Here is a 25572-nt window from a genome sequence, read left to right as displayed (position 1 = left end):
ACAATGATGATGTGCTTATCAATGCTTGATTCTCTGCTTTCCCTTTCTCTGCACAGCGCTTTGACTTCTCTGTCCCCAGTTTCTTGCCCTGTGGCTTGTTATCACTCTGTCTGATTCCCTTGACTGAGTTCATACTGATTCTATGAGCTGCACTTTTCCAATGAACTATTATTGTGTTTTTTGCCAGATTTCATCTGATAGCGTTTAAGACTGTGGAGACACTTGCTGTCTTTGAAATTCAGCTTTTCTGGTTAATACATTATTGCCTGAGAAAATGCCTTAAAAACAGTTGGTGCTATGATATTGTCACTTTGCTAACTAGACCAGCAACTAAACCCTGAATTTTAAAGAACTAATTCTCATGATATAAGAGACATTTTGTAGATACTGTCACAGCAACAAATTATGTACAACAAGCTTTTCTTGTCAATTTGAGGAACTGTGCTGCTTCCGAATTGGCCTTTTTATTGTCCAGTGATTGTTGGATGTTTTCAGAAAATGCTTTAAAATCCAGTACTGCAAATGGAACATAAATCCTACCAGTTGCCCCCAGCACTGCATGGCATTTAATTCTCATTTAATATTTATATTGACATCGATCCGGCAGTACTGCAGATACTTCTAAGAGCTAGTACGTTTACAGAATGTACTATTTGAAGCAAAATTTAATCTTTTATCATTTCTTTTTCTGATGGGGGTTTTCATTTATGGTACGTCTTTGACTGGTCTACATTCTGATAAGATGCTTTATCTAAACTGTGATAAATCGTTGTCACTGCTCAGAAGTGCTCATCACTTGTATAAGAATCTATTGTGGGAGAAATTCCCATTGATCTTCCACATTTAGTTGAATTAACTATGGTAATAATCACTTTGATGACCTTTGTCTTCCAAGTGAATTAAGCTACATGTTGCTTTATAAAAACAGTTGATTCCATTTTGATCTGTATGGGCAAATCAAAGGATCTCCAACTATCCCACTTGACCACTGCTGATTCTGATTTCTTACAATGCTCGTCTCGCAGCCAATACTGGATGAACTAAATATTGGGAAGACCAAAATTATTGTCTCACTCTTGACATGAACTCCAATGTCTTGATATTATCTTCATCCTTCCCCTGATCACTGTCTGTGGTTGCATCAAACCTTGGTCTCCTGTTAATCTGTCTGACACAATGAGGATTCCTTTCTGTTCCATCATATAACAAAATATGATGGGTCACCGTGGTAAGAAGAGGAGAATTAAAATTTACTTGGGCAAAATCATCAGTGGCGAATCAACAGTTTGCTGTGAACTCTTCCCCATTCTCATTTCTATTTAAATAGGGCAGAATATTGAATGAGCTGCCAATTTTACTGCTGTTCTCTTCTGCAATCCTTGCTCGGATTGTTGTATCCTGTAGTGCATGTCTGCCATCTAGTGTTTGATTTTCAGAACCAGCTGTAAAGTGAATATGATGCAGAAAAACACTAACTAAAAGTGAACAGTATATGTCGAGTGGAACTGATTATTTCAGAAAGATTGCTGAATTCTGCTGTTTGGCCAATGGGATCCTGCCACTTACAGAAACATAAAGAAAGGTCTAATGTGCAAAAGCAACATACTGCAGATATTGGGGATCTAAAATGCTGGAGATCTCTATAGGTCTGATAGCATCTGTCGAAAGTGAAATGATGTTTAAAATTCAGGTCATTCCACTCTATTTGGTAATGGAGGGCAGCTGGGAGACCTGCTCTGAACATCCTCCTATGCCACCTGGCATCAGTCTGTGACTGCCTGCAATCTGCGGTGACTCTTGACCTTTGTTTCTTGTCACTTCTGAGCCATGTGGTATTTTCCATTTAATTTACTCTTTGCTGCAGAGAGTATGCAGTTACGTGGTGAAGTTTTTAATCACCAGGTCCCTTGTGATCCCATTCTCAGCTGTGGTGAGTGAATCAACTTCTCCCAGAACTCTCCTTAGCCATGACTCAAGTCCACCTTCTGTTTATTATAATTAATGTTACAATAACTTTTTAGCGATTGTCATCCCACGTGGAAACATTTCACTCAGTCAACTTTCTCACTAAACACTGAACCATTCCATAAAGCAAGGTGTACAAATTCAACCCAAGTTTCTCTGTCTGAGCCTCTCTGAGTGTTCTAATTCTCAGACAATGTCTTTATCCTCCACATGAGCAGTCAGCCTAATTCCGAGACTTGTTGAGTCTCCCTGAAATCATCATAGGATTCCAAACTAATGACATCTTTTGGGAAACACGTGGTTTGTTGTATTAAACATTGTCTATGTTTGCAATGGAAATCTGAACATAGCTGCTGTTGGACCCTTTAATATTGAAGACAACCACCAAAATATTTCTTACTGATCTGCCTGCTCTAACTAACTGAACCAAACTGCTCCATGATAAAGCTGGGTGTGCGTTTGATCTCTGCATTGGCAGACTTCGGTTTTACAATACTGGGTGACAGCTGTTGGTTGAAAAAAGGGGATACACCTTGTTGTCGAAACATCCTTGTGATATAAAACTGTGTGAAAGAAACATATGTGAAAATCAAAGAAAACAGGAAATGTTTTCCTGTAAATGATCATTTTCAGAAAACTCCTGATTTGGCATTCCATCATGAGGAAGATCCTAACTGATCAGGATAGTGACCAAGCTGACTGTTCCCAGAATCCTCCTCAACCACCGCTCACTGCTGCCCTCTTTTGGGAATATTTTGCTTTGAAAATTGAACTTCGGTAATCATTGCCTCGATATATTCTGCGAGACTGTTTGAATGAGGATGATGGTGTAATATAGGTCACTTCCCATTCAGTACATATACCTTGGTATCATTTACCAGTCTACAGTTGTTTGTTATCTGAGGTTTTGCTCTGAGTAAACTGAAATTACTGGTCGTTGATGGTGATGTTTATACTCTTGTGCTGCTAGGTCCAGCAGTTGGAAATTTGAAAACAAAGCCTATTGTATGAATATTGACTGTTCATTGTGAATGTGTCCATTGCAGTTTTTATCCAAGGAATGGATGGAACATCATGCGAATGTAAACCACTATCTCCACTACTGGGGTTTTTATATTTGACATGTCTCGTACATTCACAAATCATTGAACGTCCTGATTCGTCCTTGGGTAGTACACAGACTCACATTTCAGCTGTCTTGTACATTCAACACCCATGTATTCTTGGTGTAAGACGTACATGGTATCTTGGCATAATGCTTTCAGTATTAGGACAAATTTCCTTTTGAAAATGACTTACCAATGATATGCCAAGTTCATTTCTTATGACAAAATGAATGAATGCTCTCAGGCACTTCCTTGATACTGTCAGACCATTCCTGGATGGTAGTCTTTTCCATCTCTTGTAGTTGCTTATCCTTGGGAGTTGACAATTGCGTAAGTGTAATTGATCTGATTGAGTTATTTCCCTAATAATCAATGAAACAGCTTCAGTTAATCATGAAAGGAGTCAAGTTGACAGATATATGGGGCAATAAAGTTGAACAGTTTTAAACCAGGACCCTTTAATTCTAAACTCGGGGAAGGTGTGAGGTTTAGGAAAACTCAACAATAATTTTAGTTTGGGCATCCAAGAGACAGCCAAATCAGATTAAACTGGACTGAATCTTAACTTTTTATTTGAATTAATCTGAAGGTAAATGGAACCGAAAAAATTCAAAAACAACAAAAGAAGAAGCCTAGAGTCACTACAGAAAGTTCCACAAAAATAGGAATGATAAGGTTGGAAGGACAGAGAGCAGTTAGGGCAAAATGCAATGTAGACTGGAACAATAGTTTGGGGATTTTTTAACGTTGGAGACAATCTTCCCTCAATATCAACATCATCTCACCCAGTGTTGTGGTGAGGATTAGTCTATCATCCAAGGTTTGAGCAAGAGTTGAGGCTTCTCATCTCCTGCAACCTGATGCCATATTCATCGAGTCACTGTCAAAGAGGACAGTGTGATTCCCAGAGTGGTTGGTTGTAAAACGACCTGCTCTCCTCAGGGTCAAGTCAGCAGCTTTGTTCAGGTGCTTGGTTCCAAATAACTGCACCATCACGGGTCTGCACTAGAGACACACTCCTACCCAAACACTCAGAACTGTTAACAGGGACTCCCTGAGGCTCAGTGGTGGCTTTGACCCTACTCTATGGAAACCTCTGCCCTAGCAACTGTTGCTATGTGTTAGGGCAACAAGCAGTTCCAATTAACACCTGCACCAAGAACAAACCCCTACGAAAGACATAATTGTGAATTTCCAGTGGAATACAAAGATTGAAGACTGCATGTGGACCCTTTTAAAAAGTCTGGACTCAAAATGGATGGGATGATTGCTCAAAGGAAGTCCCATTTCCTGTTCTAAATAAATTCTGCAAATATTTAACTTTGCAGAAGATTTCCATTCAAAAATTATGTAAAAAGGCTTAAAGCCTCCTCATTCCTCCTTTCAGTCAGCGTTTACCTTTTTTTACCCTTTCTGATTTACCTGATTCCCTCTGCTGGTTTTGGGAGAGGCCAGTGTTTGTCTGAGTGTGATCAGAGTAGAGCTGTGCCTGACGTACTTCAGTTGGCTTCATGCATAATTTTGAATCAAGATTGCTGATAGTTTAGATTACTTTCTGTTCAAAATTTCCCTTTGGACATCTGTTTTGTCCTTCTTTTGTACCCTGGTTCCAGCACAATTTGCTCCTTGGGGTCAAGGATGTGGAATTAGATGAATAGGGAGCTCAAGGAAATACTTTGGGATCGGACAAATACAGTTTTGCTGATTGTTAATTTTCAAGCTTTGTCCAAGTTGTCAAATTGCCTTAAAGCCATTTAAATCCCTGTACTTATGCAAGTGATCATCAATGCCCAGACTCATTTTCCTGGACTTTCAAAACAATGACTCCCTCACTGGTTACTGCCCTCTCTGCCTTGTCACCTTTTAAAGTATTTTACCCTAGTTTTGAGTCTTTGTTGCTCTTCTCTTTACATTTGCAGAGTTCATCTGCTTTTCTGCCAGTTCTCTTGCTATTCCATGATCTGACTGGCTGATAGGAGGGTATTAGGCTGGAATTCTATAAGTCAGTTTTAGGTTTGAACAGCTTTCTTGCTGTGTGAATGTATTTACATTGAAAATGTAGCTTGTGTGTTTTGCAGAAAAATCAATAACTGAACAATGACATTTGTGCTCTAGAAATACCTGGGCCTCTGGCCAAACAATTCCAGAATAGCTACACACTTATATCTGTCTGACAAAGTGGAAAATTGACCTGGTGTATTCTATATCCAAAAAAACAGGCCAACTCTAATGCAGGAAATTCGACATTTTGGGCATAAGCCCTTCATCAGGAAGGGCTGATGAAGGGCTTATGCCCGAAACATCGAATTTCCTTTTCCTTGGATGCTGCCTGACCTGCTGCGCTTTAACCAGCAGCACATTTTCAGCTCTGATCTCCAGCATCTGCAGACCTCACTTTTTACTCAACTCTAATGCAGTCAATTACTGCCCTGTCAGTCTAGCCTCCATTGTCAGCGAAGTTATGGAAGAGATTTTCAATAATGCTGTCAAGAGGCACTTATTCAACAGTAACAAAACCAGAAATTGCTGGAAAAGCTCAGCAGGTTTGGCAACATCTGGGGAGAGAAATCAGAGTTAATGTTTCAGAACAGAGGAGAGGTCACTCAACCCAAAACTTTAACTGATTTCTTTCCACAGATGCTGCCAGACCTGCTGAGTTTTTCCAGCAATTTCTGTTTTTGTTTCTGATTTACTGCATCCGTGGTTCTTTCGGATTTTACTTATTCAGCAGTAACTGCTCACTGACACTCAGTTTGGATTTTGCAAGGCCCTCTCAGCTCCTGACCTTATTACAGCCTTGGTCCTGACATGAACAAAAAATGTTGAACTCAAAGGGAAAGTGAAGATGATTGCCCTTGACATCAAGGCAATAATTGACAGGATGCGGCATCAAGGAGCCCTATTGCAAAACTGGAGTCAGTGGGAACCAAAGCAGAAATTTCTGGAGAAACTCAGCAGGTCCAGCAGCATCCATGAAGAGAAACATTTCAAGTCCAGTGAGCCTTCAGAACTGCAACTCCCCCTACAAGCTGCACACTATCTTGACATGGTAGTATACTGCTGATTCCTCACTGTCACTGGGTCAAAATCCTGGAATTCTCTCCCGTTTAGCATTGCGGGTGTCACTTGTAAGAGACTGCATCTTTTTACTTGTGTCTGAAAATGTACTGAAAATCAGGAAAATGGACAGTGTTTTTAAAAGGGGATAATACAAGAAGTTGTTTGCAATTTCGGAAAAATAATTGCACAAAGTAGTGCCTTGGGAACAATTTAACTTCTATGGACTTTATGTCAAGACAAATTGGCTCCCAGTGGGTGTGTTTAGGGCAGTTTTACCCAGAGACCGTCTTTTATTAACTTTTTAGTTGGCACCGGTTGTCGTGGGTTCTGGAGAGCTCAGCGTAGTAACAAACGTCCAGTTGTATTGCAGTTTAACACAAACTCTGTGAGGGTACTTGTGATGCTGGGAATAAAGGATTGATTTACAGTGTACTACTCCAGTGGATTGTGACACTGTACATACTGGGGTTCACTGTGGGGAAAGGCATCAAAAGCTGGTCTCGCTCGCAACACCCACAATCTGCAAATCCATTTTTTAAAAATCCTGCCTATTGCCCAGTGTGCTCTCTGTACAAGGGTGCATCCTCAGCTGGCGATGCTTGGTGCTACAAAACAATTACCTGTTTATACTGATTTTAGTGTGACATTAAAAGCTTTTGGATCAGTCTACACTCAACCAGTCCTCACCTCTGGCAATTGGAGAACATGTTTAGGACACATCTGGTCTAAGGTGGCAGCAGAGAGATCGAATGGGTATAATTTAGATCATTTGATGTAGGTTGCTGGTTACGGCAGAAACTAAATTAGCACATCCAATATAGGAATCAATCACTGGCATTTTCGGAATTATTTCTTGTCAATTTAGTTTATGCTTGTGACCTTTTGAATTCTAATCCACAACACTGCATCAACTGTCAAACTAGGCTGTCTTAGTTTCTGAGGCACAATATTCTGTGAACAATGTCTTGTGGAACTTCAGAAAGGTTATGCTGCACTTTGCTCCAATTTTTTTTTCCCGCTGCTCTTTACTTTCTCAAGGACAGAATTTGTAAAGTCCCTTGCTGGGCAGTTTTGCAGGCTACCTGTAAAATTACACCTCCCTGATGTTTCCACTACAGCCCTGTCTGAGCCTGATCTGTCCACAATTCTATGAAGGAGTGGATGCAACTCTATAGGGGGGGGGGGCAGGATGAGGGTGGACAGACAAGGCCTGTGATGGCTTACTCATTCTAACCTCAGCTGAGGCCCTTAAAGGGCTGCTTTCCATTTTGAGGCTGGTGCAAGGAGATGGGAGAGAAGCCCCTGCTCAAACTTGAGACAGAAAAGTGAGTGCTGACAAGGTCTGTTTCCCAATTGGGGCAACCAGGGATCTGCCGCCTCCAGGGATTCCATCCTCATTACTTCTCACTGAAGACTCTCTGCATGCTTGCTCCTCAAACCCCATCCTTTAGTCCACTGACCACGCGTCATTAAAAGAACATCCCCTCCCATATCTATCTTCCATATAGAACTTGGCTGTTTTTCACTGGGATTGGATGTAGTCCCAGCATTGCCTATTGTTCCAGATTGACTGCATTGAATCCATGGTTGATATACTAATGTTGCAATTCATTGAAGCAGTTGAAGCCAGTCATGCCTGTGAGGACATGCGTAGAATTTTTAAAAAAGTGAATAAAAAAATCTTCACTATTTTTCCAAATAATGTATCATCATAATCATAACTATTGATTCATAGGCTAATTAATCAAAGGTCTTTAAATTGCAGGGATAATCTTGGAGCTGAAGTTACAGGGGACTGAACAATATGGGCTATGGTGCAAAAATCTAACAATCATGTGAGATGTCCTGTGAGGCCTCTTGAAATTGGGAATAATTCGCTGCATCTTTTAACTAAGTTCCATGTGTAGAGATGTGATTCTCACTAGGCAGTGGAAGTTACCTAGTACTGGGGATTGTTGTTTTTAATTACCTTATTAACTGTATATCTCCCCTTACTAGTATGGAGATTTGTGCAAGCAACTTAATGCTGAGATTTCTCAACGTGGAGGTCAGAGAAGGTACTGCTGACTTTGGCTGCTTAAAGGGGTTCCATATTAGAGAGTGGACTCCATAGATACCACCAACATGTATCCACATCCCACATTACAGGACACTTCTGCACTTCAGAGCTGCAGCTCAGGGTGCAACCACAGCTATCATTATTACGCTATAGCAAGGATACTGCAATTATAGACACGTATCCAGTTCTAAAGAAGATTAACTCTGCTTTTTCTCCACAGATGCTGCCAGATCTGCTGAGTTTCTCCAGAAATTTCTATTTCCATACCTAGCTCCTGAACTGAACTGGACCAGACTGCTTCTCTCATCTGTTTGCGTGGTGTCAATGTACTCACTCACTGTGTGCCTACCTGCTGTATACAGCATCCCTGCCTTGTATTGGCTTCCTTGGCCTTTTTGTGTTTGGGAGAAAGTGAAGACTGCAGGTGCTGGAGAGTCAGAGTTGAAAAGTATGGCTCTGGAAAAGCACAGCAGGTTAGGCAGCATCCGAAGAGTAGGAAAGTCGACTTTTGTGTTTTGCCTATCAGTCAGCTATATCTGGCTCATATTGCTGCTGTACTGATGTGCCACTTCACACAGGTATAAAGACAGAACATTTGTCAGCAGTCCTCAGTCAAGTCAAGAGGGAAAGTCTACATTCAGTGAGGTCCCTGTATAGTTAGTCAAGGCAGCCTCCGATACCAGTCCAGGCCTTGAAAAGAGTCAGTCAGATGGTTGGGATGGTCAGAGTCCAGTTGCTCTCCAGGTAAGAGGTGAGGAGCCGAATATTGGGCAGCCCACCACACATCCTGGCACTTTCAGGAGTGGAAAGTGGGTGGCACGGCTGTTACTGTTGGTGCAGGTGGGGAAGTATGCCAGGCAAGTGTGTGGGTAGCACAGAGGACATGAATGGTTAGTGTTGGTAATGAATGAGAGTGAGTGAGGGAAGATGTTGCATGCAATAGTAAGAGCAGTACACCTAAGAGAGTAAAGGAGTAGGGTGGCCATTGTTGCACAGAAATTACCACCCCAAAATTGGATGTTGTGACCCTATTTGGGGTCCTGACCCCCCACTTTGGGAAGGCCTGATTTATTGAATCTTGATCTGTGCTTTCCTTTTTTGTGCTGCATTCACAGATGCTAGGATGGTGATCAAAGCCAGGTGATGTTAAAGGATCTCACAAGATGTATATGGGATTCAGATATTTGATAACTTAAAATAATACAAATGCCTATTTGATGGATACCATTAAAATTCCATATCAACAATTCAGAAAGCTATTTCCTAAATTATCCTGCACTTTAATGTATATAGCGTGTTTGTCAATTAAGTTGAATTCTACATCAAAGCACTTAAACTGATAAAGCAGTAACTGTCACTCAAAATTCAATTGACTGCATTTTTAATGACACATTATTCTGCCAAAAATGGCAAATGGCAAACAAAAAGACATTATTTAAAATTAAGTTAGTTAAAACATTATTCACATAGATGTAAATCAGACTATTTGTTTCAATAGTTTTCACCTGCATTTAGTGTAGTGTTTGTTTATTCTCTTTAAGCATTTCTCTCGAATGTAGCCCCTCTTTCAGAACCCAGAATGATTTCGGGAGTCTCTTGCTTATCACGTCAACTCACAAATCCACTCCAAGGCATTGCGTGTTGGTAAATTACTACACAGTGCTGAGGTTTGGGTCAAAAAATCTTTACACTTTTTCTTCCAATTTTCTCCATGAGTCTTTCCTCACAAAATCATTTAGAGACAATTATCCATGGGTAACTGATTGAACCATATGATGGGAAGTGAAGTTGTTTAATTAGCAGAGTATTGAAAGGAAAATGTTTATAATCGAAGAAGAAAGGAACAAATTGTAAAAGTGCAATTTGGTGGCTTCTAATGAATTAGATAAATGCTTTGTCTTACCAGAGCTAGAATGGGACTTCAATATTTGCTGAACTCAAGTTCTTGGCTCGTTTTTTTAATTATCCAGCTTTTCATCAGTTTGGCAACACAATGCACAACTGAACCTATTACTGCTCAAAATAAATACAGACTAATCCAATCTAAACATGACATTTAATTTTTACGTATTTCACACTGCCCACTTGAGATGAATTATAATCTTGGAGCTATGTTTGTTGGAATGTACTTTTTTTTAAATCTGTATTTTTATAAAGCCATTTGTGTAGAAATGCCAGGGACAAGGTCTCTAATCTTTAAAGCAAGTTAATTCTTTCGTTCTTCAGAGGTTGGAAACTGATGCCTCTGATATCTGCTATTTGGCTCTGCGGATTACTCCAAAAAGCCACCCTGCTGAGACTTGAATGCATTCCATCCTCAAAGGTAGACTCACATATGCAGATGCCTCCAAACACCTATATGTTTGCACTTGCATACATATTTGTGCATGCAGTTATTCATACAACAAATGTGGTAAAAACAATTTTAATATAAATTTATATATTGTGACTGTTTTAAAACACATTATAACAGCTCTACTAAGATGACTGCTATAATCACGTGTCTTGTCTTCGAATGACCTACCAGAAACTCTTCGTAATGTTTGGCTGCGAACTCTAGTTTTGGAGATTTGTAAAAGCAAGGACATTGTTAAACTATATCCCGCTTGTGTTTTTGTACTTGTTAGTAATGGAATGATCTCTTTATCCTTTCCATTTCCACCTCTCCTTGTATGTTTGTAGGTATGCCTGTATTGTAAAGTATTGCCACATATCTATAAGTGTGTGAAATAAACCTTAACTCTGGGTTAACTTTACCAGTCTTACGGAAGGCCTTACAATGCCAGAGTTGCGAAGCAGTGGAGGTTGGGAAATATGCTCCCACTATTTTAAAAAAAAGGAAAAAAAATCAATCTGCTTGAGTAAACATAGAGAGAGATATTTGTTTTAATATGCAAAATCTGTCAGTAACACTAATATTGGTGTTGATAGATTGGTCCTTACATTTAATTTACAGCATTTCCCAGAATATTAGCTGATTTCCTGATTAATATTCTGGCAATAATACCACTTTCATCACCTCCCCCTTGTTATGGAGATTGAAATAGGCAGTCATAGGGAGACCACGAATGCTAGGTCAGAAGCTCATCACAGAATTAAAGGTAACACAGAATAGTCCTCGCCAGGAAAAGATGGAGTCTGTTGCTCTGGAATGGAGTTTGGAGTGAGGTCCAAAAACAGTGGCTGCAGACTTCCAAATATTTAATTGGAGGAAATTACTACTTATTCTGAAGTGGATGTTGCAAAAGCGATTTCAAAATTGACAAACAGTGGCGAAGTTTAGAGAAGTGATGGTCGGATAGAACTGTATATCGTGTATGGCCATGTGAACACTAATGCTATGCCTTTTCATAATGTCACCAGAGAGTAGCACATAGATGAGAAATGCTGGAGGACAAGGAATAACCCCTGGGGCAAAACAGAGGTACTGATGTGGATGCAGGCAGAGAAACCATTGCAAGTGGCTTTCTGGTTACCATTAGGTCAATAAAAGTTTGAAGTAGGAGAGCAGCTGGACAACAATGGAGATACATTGGTGGGGTTCATGTGATCACTCAGTGCAAACAGGCATGTCAAGGGAAAGGTGACCTTTGTCATAGTAACACAGAAAATCATTTGGGACATTGATAAGGGTTGTTTTGGAATTATGGCAGGAGGGACAACAAAAGTTTGTTTTTCAAAATCACTGACACACACCTTGACATGGAGAAGGGACATTCACATCTTTCACAGAGTGATGAGGTCATGGCTAGTGTGTTTCTATCACAAATGTGCAAAGCTGGAACATTTTAACTAGGTAATTATTACACTTCTTGCTGTGGGCAGGGGGAGAAACCTGTTGGAGAGGGGAGGCAGATTGGAAATAGGATGTAGGTAACTCAATCATTATGTGCAGGTATTCAAGCAGTTCACACTGTTGAAACATTTTTGAGATTCTCAGTTTGTGTAATCACTATTTAATCGGTTGCTGTGGCCTGAAATGTGCAGGCAATTGTACAGTTACGTGTTCCAAATAGTGTAGTTCAGGCTGGTACTACATTCCTGTATGTACTGTGATTATATTTTAAAATAAATAGTTAACCCTGCTTAAAAATAATGCTCATAAATTATGAACTGTTAGGCATTGATATAGGGACTGTTCCCATTCTTTAGCATTGAGGTGATTTATACAGGAACTTTGATGCTTAACTAAGATGATTTAATATGTGGTCTAGACATCTGCTTAAAGATCATACTTGAACCATTTAAATTGACTTCTCACAAAATCCATTTTTTTTTCAGATTGTGCAGGCTGTGGCAGAGACATTAAAAATGGACAAGCTCTACTGGCTCTTGAGAGACAGTGGCACCTGGGTTGTTTCAAGTGTAAGGCCTGTGGGAACGTTCTTACTGGAGAGTACATCAGCAAGTAAGTGATAACTCTGTTGTGTTGAGATGTTATCCAAAGACTATGTTTCTTTATTTTCAGCTTTGTTGGCTTCTAACTTGAGCAGTTTTATTCTGGAAGTGAAAGGGGAACTAGTGTTGGAGATGTTGTTGTAAGGTTAAAAATAAAAATTAATATTGCAGTATTATAAGCACTCCTAGTAAATCACTTGACACAACAAAAGCATTAATTTCCTAGAAAACGTAGTATTTAAATTGGAGCAAGACAATAGGCATAATTTAGCAACACAAATTGATGTTTCAAAATAACTGAAACACAGTTCTTCACGATAAAAAAATTTACCCTAAATATGTCGAACACAGAGTGATGAGGCCACACCTAGTGTGTTTCAACACAAATGTGTTAAGCTGGAAAATTTTAACCAGGCAATGGTTGCAATTTTTATTGTATCTCTGATCATTATCCCAGATTTAAATGTAATGATTAATTCAGTATCAAGTACAAAAGCATCCACAACATTTTCCTCACATTGTAGCTCCCGAACTTATTTAACATTGAGTTTGAGATTTCATATTTGTTTACTTCAGTGATTTCAGTTTTCCTGGCTCTGCATTCGCTGAGTATTCTTTTGTTGACAGGTTAAAAACAGTCCTGACTCCTTTGGAATCTTATTCCCTCTCCATTGCATCCTCTTCCTCCCACCTTCTTTCATCTACAGCCATCTGTCTGCACCATTGCAGCCTTTTCCTCCTTCTGTTCAACCATCTTCTTCTGTTTCCCTTTTGGAGCACCCTGTGGACATCCTCCCCGTCCATCCGTACAGTTCACTTCTTCTCACCACCAACCCTTCCTTTCTCTTATCCTCGAATCCCTTGGTCAATAAATGATAACCTACCCTGAGGCTGGAGCTGACAACAAACCCAGAGACATGCTCATGTCGCCGCTTATCTTCCCCAATCATAGGCGGTTTCTCTTTGCATTTACGGCTGATTGGCTTCCCATTAGCTCAGAGATTCGTAAATATTTCCTGGTGTTCAGTAGTGAATTTGCTGACCACACCTGTGTACACTGAGCCCTGAGGCAAGGAACAGTCAGCACCTACACTAGGACTCCAAGTGAGGTCATGAAGCAAAAATCTTTTGAGACACATGGTTAAAATGATTAAATTCATTTTATTGTTTAAAAATGGTTTGTTAAGTAACACTGTACTGCAATTGAGTTTCATCTCTTAATATTAATTTTCTGTTAATATTAATCTTCTGTTAGCACTAGTAAATATGTCTTGTTGGAATTGATGGTATTGATATTTAAGACATCAGAGTTAACCTTTTGTATCAGGTACTAAATCTAATTCTGTTTACAAGAGCAAAGCTGTCTGACTTTATTTATAGTCTTTTGCAGTAATTTACAACATTGTGTTTCTTCATTTTACTCACAACCTCTGATAGGGATGGTGCTCCCTATTGTGAAAAGGATTATCAGAGTCTATTTGGTGTGAAATGTGAAGACTGTGGCAAATTCATCACTGGAAAGGTCTTGGAGGTAGGGACGATTTGTCTCATAAGACATTATGAATAGACTGGACATGTTCCTCACATAATTCCCGACTGGGTTCTGTCAAATTTATACATTCTGTTAGAATAAATCTGAGAGCTTTCAAAACATTACAATATGTTGTTTAAAAAGTTACTAATTTATAACAGCTTTGCAGTTGAACGTTTACCACCTACTGTGCTATTTTCCCTTCCATTCAATTAGTTACTGAAGTTTGCCAAGTCAAATATAACATCTAAACTTATGGTTTGTTTAAAACAAGCTAATTTGTATCATTAATTTATTTGACTTACGGAATTTCTATGTATATTCTACAAGGAGTTTTTGTAATTAATTAGTAAATAGGTTATTTTATCAAAGTGATGTTGTTTATCATGCCTGATTTGCACTGCACAGCTAAATTGAAAGTAGAATTATGACAGGACCATGTCATCGGCTGATGAAGCAGTCTATTTATGCTACAAGGCAAGTTTCTAAGGTTGATTGGTCATTGATTGTACAGCTGTTTGTGAGATGTCCATTCAATAGGGTGACTTTGACATCTTTCAATTTGGTTTTAATTTATTTTAATTATTGTAAATAATCTGACAATTAGTTGATCATCACCAGTTGCATGAAATGCTCTGATAATGAACGGATATTACATCTTGTATTGTTCTCAAACTTCTTTTCAATTGCCTTCACACAACAAATGTTGAGACCATACATTGCTTTGTGAAAAGTCTAAATAACAAGAACAAGTCAGGTACTGAACCGAAGCAGTTATCTCATATTCTGTTGTGATTTTTAAATATGCAACTGTAAAACCTAAAGCTGCGAAAAGCTTCAGTCAGCAGGCTTTCCCATTCCAGTATAAAACCTCCTGGAATGTTCAGCATAAGCATAATGAATGTGGAATTACAGTGACCATAGCACAAATAGACAACAATGATCAAGGATAAGTGTCAAAGAGAGACTCCCATGAGTAATTCTTGCAATGTGAAGTTTCCCCACATTCTCTGCTTCATTGATAACAGATAGAATTTTCTAATATGAAACTCCTGTCTGAGAGTCATGATTTTGCCTATCACGTTTTTTCCAAATTGGAAAATAATTTAAAGTTTGTTTTAAATACTCCTGGAATTGTAGAGATGAGAACCTCTCCAGCTATCCAGACAATGTTGCAGATGACTTCATCCATCTTTACTAATACAACCTTTAGTTCAACAGTCCATGTTTCACGAGGTTTGGGACTTTGTGATCTGTTCTGTATTGCTGAGAGACTGCTCTCTCAGATTGCAGTGTCTCCATACTACCTGAAGATGACCATAGTCTAACTCTTGGGAGTTCCATAAAACTCTTCGATTAATCACGATTACATATAATTCTGATCTCTGTAGTACAACTCGCTCAGATAGGTTATTCCATCCTCTCTTTCTCAGCGCCTCGATAGCATGTGACTGCTGATGTCAGTGTGACATCATCTTATGATTAACATATGCTTCCCTATTGTATTGTAGCAGACTGTCAGATGTTAAAAACATACCTTTTCTTCGTGGGCCCTCAAATGGAGATACCCTCTTTTTCAGTGTTGGTCATCTCTGTTGGTAAAGTGCCATGCTGGGTCTGAAAGCCCACAAGGGTATGCATCCTGCTTTTGGTCATGGATGTGAGTGTCTTCACCTGTTGGAAAAATCCAGTCATATAGGAAAAGGCCACCTATATTACAAACCCCGTAGCATTGATTCATACCAATACTGAAGTAATAAGAGATTCCTTCTGGCCCAATGAACTTCGCTAAAATGAGGAATAGGGTCTTCAGGTGGGTGTAATACTGTGCGTTATTTTCTCTACATCATTATAACTTAAAGGCTGAGGCATTTTTTCGTAATTAAAATGATGCGGTTTCTCAAATACAAAGACATCAAAGTTTTACGTCAGTTTTAATTCAACCCATATATTTTACATTGAAATCACTGCCATCAATTAAGACTCAGATTGGTTGATGGAATTGGCAATTGCATAACCACGGAATGCTACAAATTCACGACTTAGTTCAGGTACAAAGCTTCTGTTGTATTCCATTAACAATAGAACTGTCCATCAGATGCCCACCTGAATGCTTCATTCCTCCTGATATGTGAGACACTTTTATTTCCTCACAATACGTTTTGTTAATCAGCAAATTATATATTAAGTGAGGAAAAATAGAGATCCTGCACATTACTCATTATTGTGAAGTGTTTTGTATTCCATCGTGTATCTGTTGAATGGCTTATATTCCACAATGTAACACATCCTTGTGGCCTGAAGAGACAGTTATCCAGAGAGCACAGAATGTGGCCCACTGTTCTGATGTGACCTGGTTATGTTATTATTGATTAGCCCAGAGATCAATTACAAAATCCATGACTTACCTGATATTATTAACATTCTGTCAAGGTAGCCAGTCAATAATCTAATAGAATAAAAAGATTACATACCTACAAATACAAACAAAAATATCTGCAATCTCCATTCTGACAAAGAACACACACCCAAAATGTTAATACTGAGAAAATAAATACTGAGAAATGTATGGGAGCAAATTCCAAGCTATTTTTGTCTTTCTTAATACAGTATCTAATTATCTGTGATGTTTTCCATTATGTAAAGGCCAATAATAAAGAAACTTCTCAGAGTGACCCATTTTCTTGACATGGCGTTAATTAGCCTTCCATTTTACAGCATTGTTAATTAAGAATAAATGAAAAGATTAAAAATAATTTTGCCTTCAGTATAGCTATTTCAATGTTTTGGCATTTTTGTATTCATAGGGCTGTATTTATTAAATGAGAACAATTTTACCTTGCCCTAATTTTATTTTTTTGTCACATCTGTGTGGATAGCTTAATATGAAGAAATAAAGCAAAACAAGAAGAATACCACAAGGTAGCACTGTTTTACCATGCAATTCTTAGCCAGTGTGAGATTTGTTCTTCAAAGACAGTACCAGGACTCAAATGAGATGTGTTTCACATTCACCATATTGCAATTACTTGTTAGGCAGTTGTTGCAGCATTTTGTTTCTTGCAGATGTAGTTCCAAAGTCAGTTTGATCAGTTGGAGAAAGTTTGTATGCTTTTCACTTAGGGTATCTCATGTACTAGTCTATACATCCTGACTTTCTCTGTAGTCTCTGTCAAGACTGCAAATGCTGTTTATAATCAATTGGCGTTAAAATGTATTGAATAGATAGATGTGACACAACTTCAGTTTAACATGATTAATAAATTGAATGTCCTGATGTAGTAAGATTCAAGTTATTGGTACAATTAGAATTAATATTGCAAGGAGTAACAACTGGAATGTATTCAACTTCTGTATATTATTGACCAGGATCAGGTATGCCACAAAATGATCATGTTGGTTTAATTGTACTTGAATTGCCCCAATTCTTGTTTATTTAAGCAGGCAAGTAATATTAATCTTATGAAGTTACTATTCTTAAATAAGTTCTGGTTTGGATTTTCTCTCCATTTACCATGTGATGGAGGGAAGGTCATTGATGAATCAGCTGAACATGTTTAGGACCAGGACATTTCCTGAGGAACTCCTGTAGTGATACTCCTGAGCTGAGATGATTGGTTTCCAACAGTAACCAGTATAGAGATTTCCCACTGATTCTCACTGACTTCAGTTTTGCTGGGGCTCCTTCATGGCACACTCAGTCAATTCTGCCTTGATGCTGAAGGAGCTCTCACCTCCTTTGTGGAATTCATTTCCATGTTTGGAAAAAGACTGTAATCAGCTCTGGCAGAACCCGAACTGTAAATCACTGAGCAGGTAAATGCGGAGCAAATATTCTATCACTGCTGTTGTTTGGGAGTGGGCTGCTGGTGAGATACTTGGCTAGATTAGATTTGTCTTGCATTTTGTGCTCATTTTCCACTTGGTTGAGTAGATGTACCAGAAGAGCATGGCTGGAGAGTTTTATTCTTCTTTGAGATGATTCATTGTTATCAGTGTGAAAAACAGATTTGCTTTGTTGGACATGATTGCAGATTATTTTAGTTGGGATACATTTCCAATTTTGCATACAATAATATATTGTCAAATTTAAATAACTCCAGCTGTTAATATGCCAAAAGTTATGTGCAAGCAATCAGGGATTATCCTGCTTAAAGTGTGATTGTCAGAAATCTGTTGTTGGAGCATTTCAGTGTCTCTGCTGAAGATATGTACATCTGCACCAAATTCATATTCAGACACAGGATGGCAATGAAGGTTTATTTTTCCATTGCCCTTGTGTCAAAGGCAAGAATCTGATAAAGTACATGCTCTTTATCCTGAGAGATATGATTCCCAAGTAAAATGAAGCCTTTTCTCACAACTTTGTAAGAGAACTCTGAAACCTCACGATATTGAATAAATACTTCTATGTATATGCAACCGTGCAGAAGAAACCTCAAGTGAGACATTTGAAGTGTATTGCTTTACCAAGTCTGCACTCTGAAGCTGTATTGCTGTCTGTTTTCCTTGAGTCCTGCTCTTTGGCACATGGGGTCTGACGTTGCTGCAGTTGTACTGATCTCTGGAGTTGCTTTCTGCAGCTATCTTCCTACCTTAGGCTGTGGTGTTTTTTGTACTTAACCTCAATAGTAATTTATAATGCCATACATTGCTACTTTAATTATTAGCCTCAATTTTAATTTGTAATAAAGTTGTTAGAAATCAATCTTTATGCTTAAATTGTTGATTAATTGCTCTTTCAATTGGAGTGGTATTTTGTGAGTTAATTGTAGTTTCATGGTGACTTGTTTGTTCACCATTTGTGGTACTAGACAAGTTGATTGTGGATTGATTGCTGTTTTAGTCACAATAATATTCTATGGCTTTCTAATAGATGCAATATTGTAATTCAGGCTTCACTCAGGCTGTAGGCGAGGGCAGCTAGGCAGCTTCACACTCCAAGCTGCAGGCTCGATGAGGCAGTGTGACATGGGCGGCTCTGTTTCCAGTTCAGTGCATCCTGGAAATAGTTAGCAGATTTGGCAGCATCCAGAAACAGAGTTAACATTTCGAGTCCAATATGGCTCTGTTTCAGAATCTTTCCCAATGTTCAATGAGGGCTAACATTCTGACTGGCAAGTCTGGAATCATGAAGGAAGAGTTACCATTTGCTAAGAGAACTATTCCTTGAGCTATCAGTACCCAATAAAAAGTGATTCAAATTCCCACCTATATATGTATATAAAACTGAACATCATGTTGTAATCATTTCAGAGAAATCCACAACCTTGCTCCTACTATTGAGTTATTTTTGATGTGTTGCTTTCTAAGCTCCCTGGTAATTCAATGTGCTAATAGCTGCAATTTAAAATCTTCAGTTGAGTTCAGAATTTGGCTAATTCATCCAAAAATGACATATATTCATACATATGGATCTGTTCTCAACAAATAGAAGGAATCTGTTCAAGCCTTGCACCTTTTATTTTAAACAAACCAGAGCTTGGTGAGCCTAAAGTTCTTTGTTGCTTTCCCCATTACAATGCCTCAGCTAACCAGAGCTGACTTGCCGATCAATCAGCATCCTTTGCACCTCGAGTATGAGTTATTGTGATCATCTGAAGCTTGCCATTCTTGTGTTCGTCTTGATGATTGCAAGATGTCGAGGTTTGGCAACATGTTTCTCTTTTCAATAATGTTCAAGCTTTGAACTACCTAAAAAATGTGTGGGTTTTTCAGATGGCCTAAAATGCTTCCACAGCACTTAGTACCTTGTGTGTTTTTGTAATCCTATTTTCTCCAAAAACATGCAAAGTAGATGAACTCATCAGTTTGATCTGTTATTATACTAACAATTTGAAAGCAGATGTGACAATCCTTTGATTTGCCTTCACAGTATTTCTACATGTATTATGTTGGCAAATCCATGAGGTAATTTGTTTTACATAAACCTCAAAACACCAGATTTCCTGTCGACAATATAACATTGGTGACAAACATCATCAAGCCTGCATTTTTATCTGGAATTGGGTCGTTGCTTGCGGTCACTGTGTAGGAAATAGTATTTGTGCTTAGATTGACAAATGCCTCAGCTGATAAAATAACCTTGCCACAGAATCTGGAGATCATGCATTCAAGTTCCACCCCAGGATTATAATGAGACTGTATCTGCCTGCTCGGGTAGATGTTAAAGACCCCATCCCACTATTTCAAAGTAAAGCACAGTTATCACAGGTGTTTTATTTTAAAATATGTATTACTCAATCAACAACAAAAAAAAGGGTCAGTATTGTTTCTGAGAGATTCCTGTGCACAGATTGGCTGCCATATTTCCTACATTGGCAGTACTTCATTCGCAGTAAAGCACTTGGAGAAGTTAATTGATTGTGAAAAGTGTTCCTGTCTTTGCCCCTCAGCCTCTACTATCAGCCCCTCACCCTCCTATGTTTGCCTCTCAGTCTGTACTATCAGCCCCTCACCCTCCTGTGTTTGCACCTCATCCTGCACTATCAGCCCCTCACCCTTCTGTGTTTGCCCCTCAGCCTGTACTATCAGCCACTCACCCTCTAGTGTTTTTCCAAACTCCCCCTGCCTGTAAATGGTAAATCTTCCAGGCATCAAGTCACTCTCACCAGATTTCACTGGTTGAGGATCTGGTGGCCTCTTGTTTCTACTTGTGAACTCCAAATTGAGCCTTTAATGGCATTCAGCAGCTTGCAAAAGCCTCTGAATTATCATCTTAATAGTTTTAACTGGCTTTCTACCACATTGTTTGAACTGGCTGCGCATTCACTACTTCAGTGCCTTGCCACTGGCTGTTTAATTCACCTGTCAAGTCATAGTGCTAACATTCAATTCATCCATACCTGCAGTACAGGTATATGTGGTCCCTCGCAATGGCTCCTGTTTCAGCAACTTTCATTAAATTTCCTGCGTTGGCGCACATTGTACTGAAACATTCAGGCATGTGATAAGAGTGGACAGGAGAGATCCGGCTGACCCTATGGCCTGTACTGTACAATTACAAATACAAAAGTGTAAAGGAGCAAGGTGGTCATGTTGAAGTTGTAGAAGGCGGCACGGTGGCACAGTGGTTAGCACTGCTGCTTCACAGCGCCAGAGACCCAGGTTCAATTCCCACCTCAGGCAACTGACTGTGTGGAGTTTGCACATTCTCCACACAAAAATGTGCAGGTTAGGTGAATTGGCCATGCTAAATTGCCCGTAGTGTTAGGTGAAGAGGTAAATGTAGGGGAATGGGTCTGGGTAGATTGCGCTTCGGCAGGTCGTTATGGACTTGTTGGGCCGAAGGGCCTGTTTCCACCCTGTAAATAATCTAATCTAAAAAATGTTGTGTGACAGGCTCACAGAACAGAGATGACTGATATGAAGTACATAAAGTAAAACCTCGTGACAGTACAATGCTACAGAGAAATATCATTGAGATTAAGTCACTCAACCTGTGGACTAGCTGAAACAGCTCGCATCATGAGAGACCAATTATGATTCGGATGAACAAAGAATTCTGTCCTAACCCATCTACAAAATTTCTAGACAACACAGGGTCACAGACAAGCTGAACAACAGCAAAGTTGCGAAAGTAGATGCAGAATCAAAACAACAATTTAGCAACTAACAGGAACTGGGCACAAAAGGCTCACCATTTTAAAGCTTCCTGAAACTACAAGAACATTCATAGGCAGGAAGAAGGCTGCACCCACACTGCAGAAACCCCTTTCAATGCAGCAGCCCATTTTAAGAAAGAAACCATTGTTAAAGGCAAACTCGTACAGATAAATCTTTCCTCTTGGGCAGTGACAGACAAGGGTGCTCAGTACTATAACTCAAATATGGCTGTCAACAGCTTCTGTAAACCCATCACATTGGACATAAGGTTTGCAGTGGGCGATAGTAAGTACTGCAGATGCTGGAGATCAGAGTCAAGATTAGAGTGGTGCTGGAAAAGCACAGCAGGTCAGGTAGCATCCGAGGAGAGGAAAATTGATGTTTCGGGTAAAAGCACTTAATCAGGAATGAGAACAGGTTTGCAGTTACTGTTCTGACAATCTGCAGTGGCTAGAGAGGTTTATCCTGCAATCTCCGTCAGTGCACCTCAGAACCAGCGTCAAGGGCAAAGGCCAATTGCAGCCAACATTAAGATACAAGAACTAGGAAATTGTTGAAACACCAAATGTTTTCGGCAACCAACCATGTTCTTTGCTCTGCAGGAGAACTTGCAAAGCCCTTCAACTCAACCGTAAAGGAGATGCATGTGTCAGTCAGAAATCATTAAATGAGTTTAGACAACGATTCTGACAGTTTTTAAAGCAACTGGGGAAGCTCAACATTGTGTATCATGTCACATGGAAGGCATATGCTATACTTATCTGCTGTTGACACCCAGGAAGTTCCCATCCACTTAGAAACAAGGTGGAGGAGGAAATTGAGGCAATGCACCAAAAGAGGCTATTTCAGAAATCACACAGCCAATTCCGTGGTCCACCACAATGGCATAGTTCCTCAACTGAATGGATCGAATAGAATTTAAGTTGATTAATGTGTTTGAATAAGACCAATGAGAGATGCATTAAAGGATGCCTGTGCACAAGAGCTTAGCTAAAGCTAGTACAGTCTTCAGCAAACTGAATTCAAACAGTAGTTTCTCACAATTTCATTTCAATGAGGACTCTAACCTTCACGCTATGTTTATAACACCCAATGGCCATCCCTGTTTGAACTGGCTGCCTTTTGACACGGAGTCTACACCCAAGGTTTTTTAGCAATTGATGTCCAACATGGATGCCACATGAATGACTTTCTCATCCAGGAGTTCTCTAAAAGACCAACATAACAACAGAATTAGGACACTCTGAAAGAAAATTGCAGAATGGTAAATCAAAACTTGAATTCCCAAATGTCGCTGGTTTAAATTTTTGAGCAAATGTAGTTCAGGCAATAGGAATTATGGGGGATCCACAGAAGACAGAAACCATCAGGAATACTGAGAGACCTGGAGAGAGTGGATGTGGGGAAGATGTTTCCATTAGTAGAAGAGACTACTACTCTGAGGGCATAGCTTTAGAGTGAAGGGATGACTATTTAGAACAGAGATAAGGAGGAATTTGTTCAGCTAGATGGTAGTTATTCTGTGGAGGCCAAATCATTGAGTGTACTTAAGACAAAGATATATGTTCTTGATTGGTGAGTGGATCAAAGGCTTTGGGGAGAAGGCGGCAGAATAGGATTGAGAAAAATATCAGGTGAAAGTGAGCACTGCAGATGCTGGAGATTAGAGTCAAAATTAGAGTGTTACTGGAAAAGCACAGCAGGTCAGGCAGCATCCAAGGAGCAGGAAAATCGCAATTTCGGGCAAAAGGTGCTTTTGCCTGAAACGTTAGTTTTCCTGCTGCTCAGATGCTACCTTTCCTGCTGTGCTTTTTCAACACCACTCTAATCTTGAGAAACATATTCAGCCATGTTTGAATGGTGGAGTAGACTTGATGGGCCAAATGTCTTCTGGTCTTATGGTCTTGTTGTCACCATGCAGGAGCATTATACTGATGTGATAACAATAAACCACTCCTGTGGTTCATTGGAATGATGAACAAGATGGGAAAAATCCTAGCCTAACAGCCCAAGGCAGTGAGCCTCTCAGGTAATCTTGAAGCAAGATCAGGTGGAAGGTTGGAATGAACCTCAGCAGAGCTCACGCGACCAAAACAAAAGCATTCTCAGCTTGTCTGAGGCCCTTGCACGTTATGGTCTTGAACTTCTAGCCATAATAGTGATGATGTATCATCTGCTGGTCTGAAAATAGCTGTAATTTAGATGGTGATCCCAGTTTACTATGATTTATGAGCTCTTACTGGCACAGAGCAAAGGTGTGTCATCATCAAGAAAGAGATGCTTACAATGAATTGGGTGTGTGAGAAATTCTATGGCCACATTTTAGGCCTACCAGTCAAAACTGAAACTGACCACAAGCTGTTGATAACCTTATTAAATACAAAAGGAACCTGCAATGTTGCCTCCCTCACTTTCTTAAGGTGTCATAATGTAAGACCATGAATAATTACGACAGAATATGGAATGTTACATGACAGATAGAGCTTGCATCATCAGCCAGAGAGACACGGCTCATAATTTGCCCCATTGAAACAGGGAGCCCAGGTATGGCTCAGGGACCTGAGCTACAAGGACACTACTGATGAGGCATCAACAACCCTGCTTATACCTGGTTATAACACTGAATGGCAGTATTCAAAGAAACAGCATTGATTCTGCTAAAAAAAAATGAAACCAATTGCTGGAGTGCTTGCATACTGTGATCTTCATGAGGGAACTGTGACACTGACTCTCCACAACCTCCAAAGGAACTCCATGCATGTTCAAGGGGAACAGTGGAGGTTAGAAAGTTGTGCAAGTGAATGTAGGCAGTGGGAAAAAAGAGTTAGGAGGAGATGTGAAGAAAAGATTCTGAGAATAAAGGTATAGTTATTGAGCTTGGGCAAAAGGAGCTATGTAATTGTGACTGCAGATCACATGGAACTGGAACCTGAGGCTGTGGGGTTGGTGAAGATATCCTCTCTTCTCGTCTCTTGTGTGTAAGTGAGTTTAATAAAGCCTGTTAATGATCAAATTTCTTTTATTTGTTTGCAGGATATGGATATCACTGGTTGGGCCAGCAATTATTGCCTGTCCTTAGTCACTGTCATATATCTGTTGCTGTTGTCCTTCTAGTTGATTGTGGGCATTCCGTGCTGTCTAAGGAGCCTTGGTGAATTTCTGTAGTTCATCTAGTAGGTAGTACATACTGCTGATGCTGAGTGTCACTGGTGGAGGGAGTGAATATTAATGATGTGATAACAATAAAGCAGGTTGCTTTGTTCTAGATGGTGGCACGCTCCCTTTTTATAGTTGGAGCTGTACTTACCTCGACAAGTGAGGATTATTCCATCATATCACTGATTTTTACCTCATGATGGACACGCTTTGGGAAGATAGGAGGTGAGTTACTCACTTATAGGATTCCTAACTTCTGACTTGTCCTTGTAGTCACAGCATGAATATGGCCAATCCAGTTCAGTTTCCAGTCATTGATAACCCCCAGATTATTGATAACAGGGGGTTCAGTGATGGTAATCCCATTGAATATCAAAGGGCCTTGGTTAGAATTCTGTCTTGATTGAGACCGTCATTGTGTGGCATGAATGTTAGTTGCCACTTGCAAGACCATACCTGGGTGTTGTCAAGGTCTTACTAATTTTGGATATGTATTGCTTCAGTATCCTATGTACTAAGCGTGACTCAACCAGTGCGGAGTTTTTCTTCGATTCCCATTGACTCCATTTTTACTTGGATTCCTTGATTTCACACTTGGCCAAGTTCAGCTTTCATGGGAAGACATTCTTGCCTCACCTCTAGAATTTAGCTCTTTATGTCCAGGTTTGAATCAAATCTGTAATAAAGCTGAG

General features: G+C 39.6%; 1 protein-coding gene across 1 annotated transcript in view; it reads left to right on the top strand.

Moving 5' to 3' along the window:
* Positions 1 to 25572, top strand: part of ablim1b (actin binding LIM protein 1b) — a 252406-nt gene that overhangs the window by 111253 nt on the left and 115581 nt on the right. Inside the window, exons 5-6 of the mRNA XM_060841799.1 lie at positions 12472 to 12598; positions 14026 to 14119. Of these exons, the coding sequence (XP_060697782.1) occupies positions 12472 to 12598; positions 14026 to 14119 (221 nt within the window). The remainder of the gene's footprint in view (positions 1 to 12471; positions 12599 to 14025; positions 14120 to 25572) is intronic.

This window comes from Hemiscyllium ocellatum, chromosome 22 (assembly GCF_020745735.1).
Source record: "Hemiscyllium ocellatum isolate sHemOce1 chromosome 22, sHemOce1.pat.X.cur, whole genome shotgun sequence".
Taxonomy (NCBI): Eukaryota; Metazoa; Chordata; class Chondrichthyes; order Orectolobiformes; family Hemiscylliidae; genus Hemiscyllium; species Hemiscyllium ocellatum.
The sequence above is the reverse complement of the archived record's forward strand: the minus strand, read 5'-3'. Positions and strand labels throughout refer to the sequence as shown.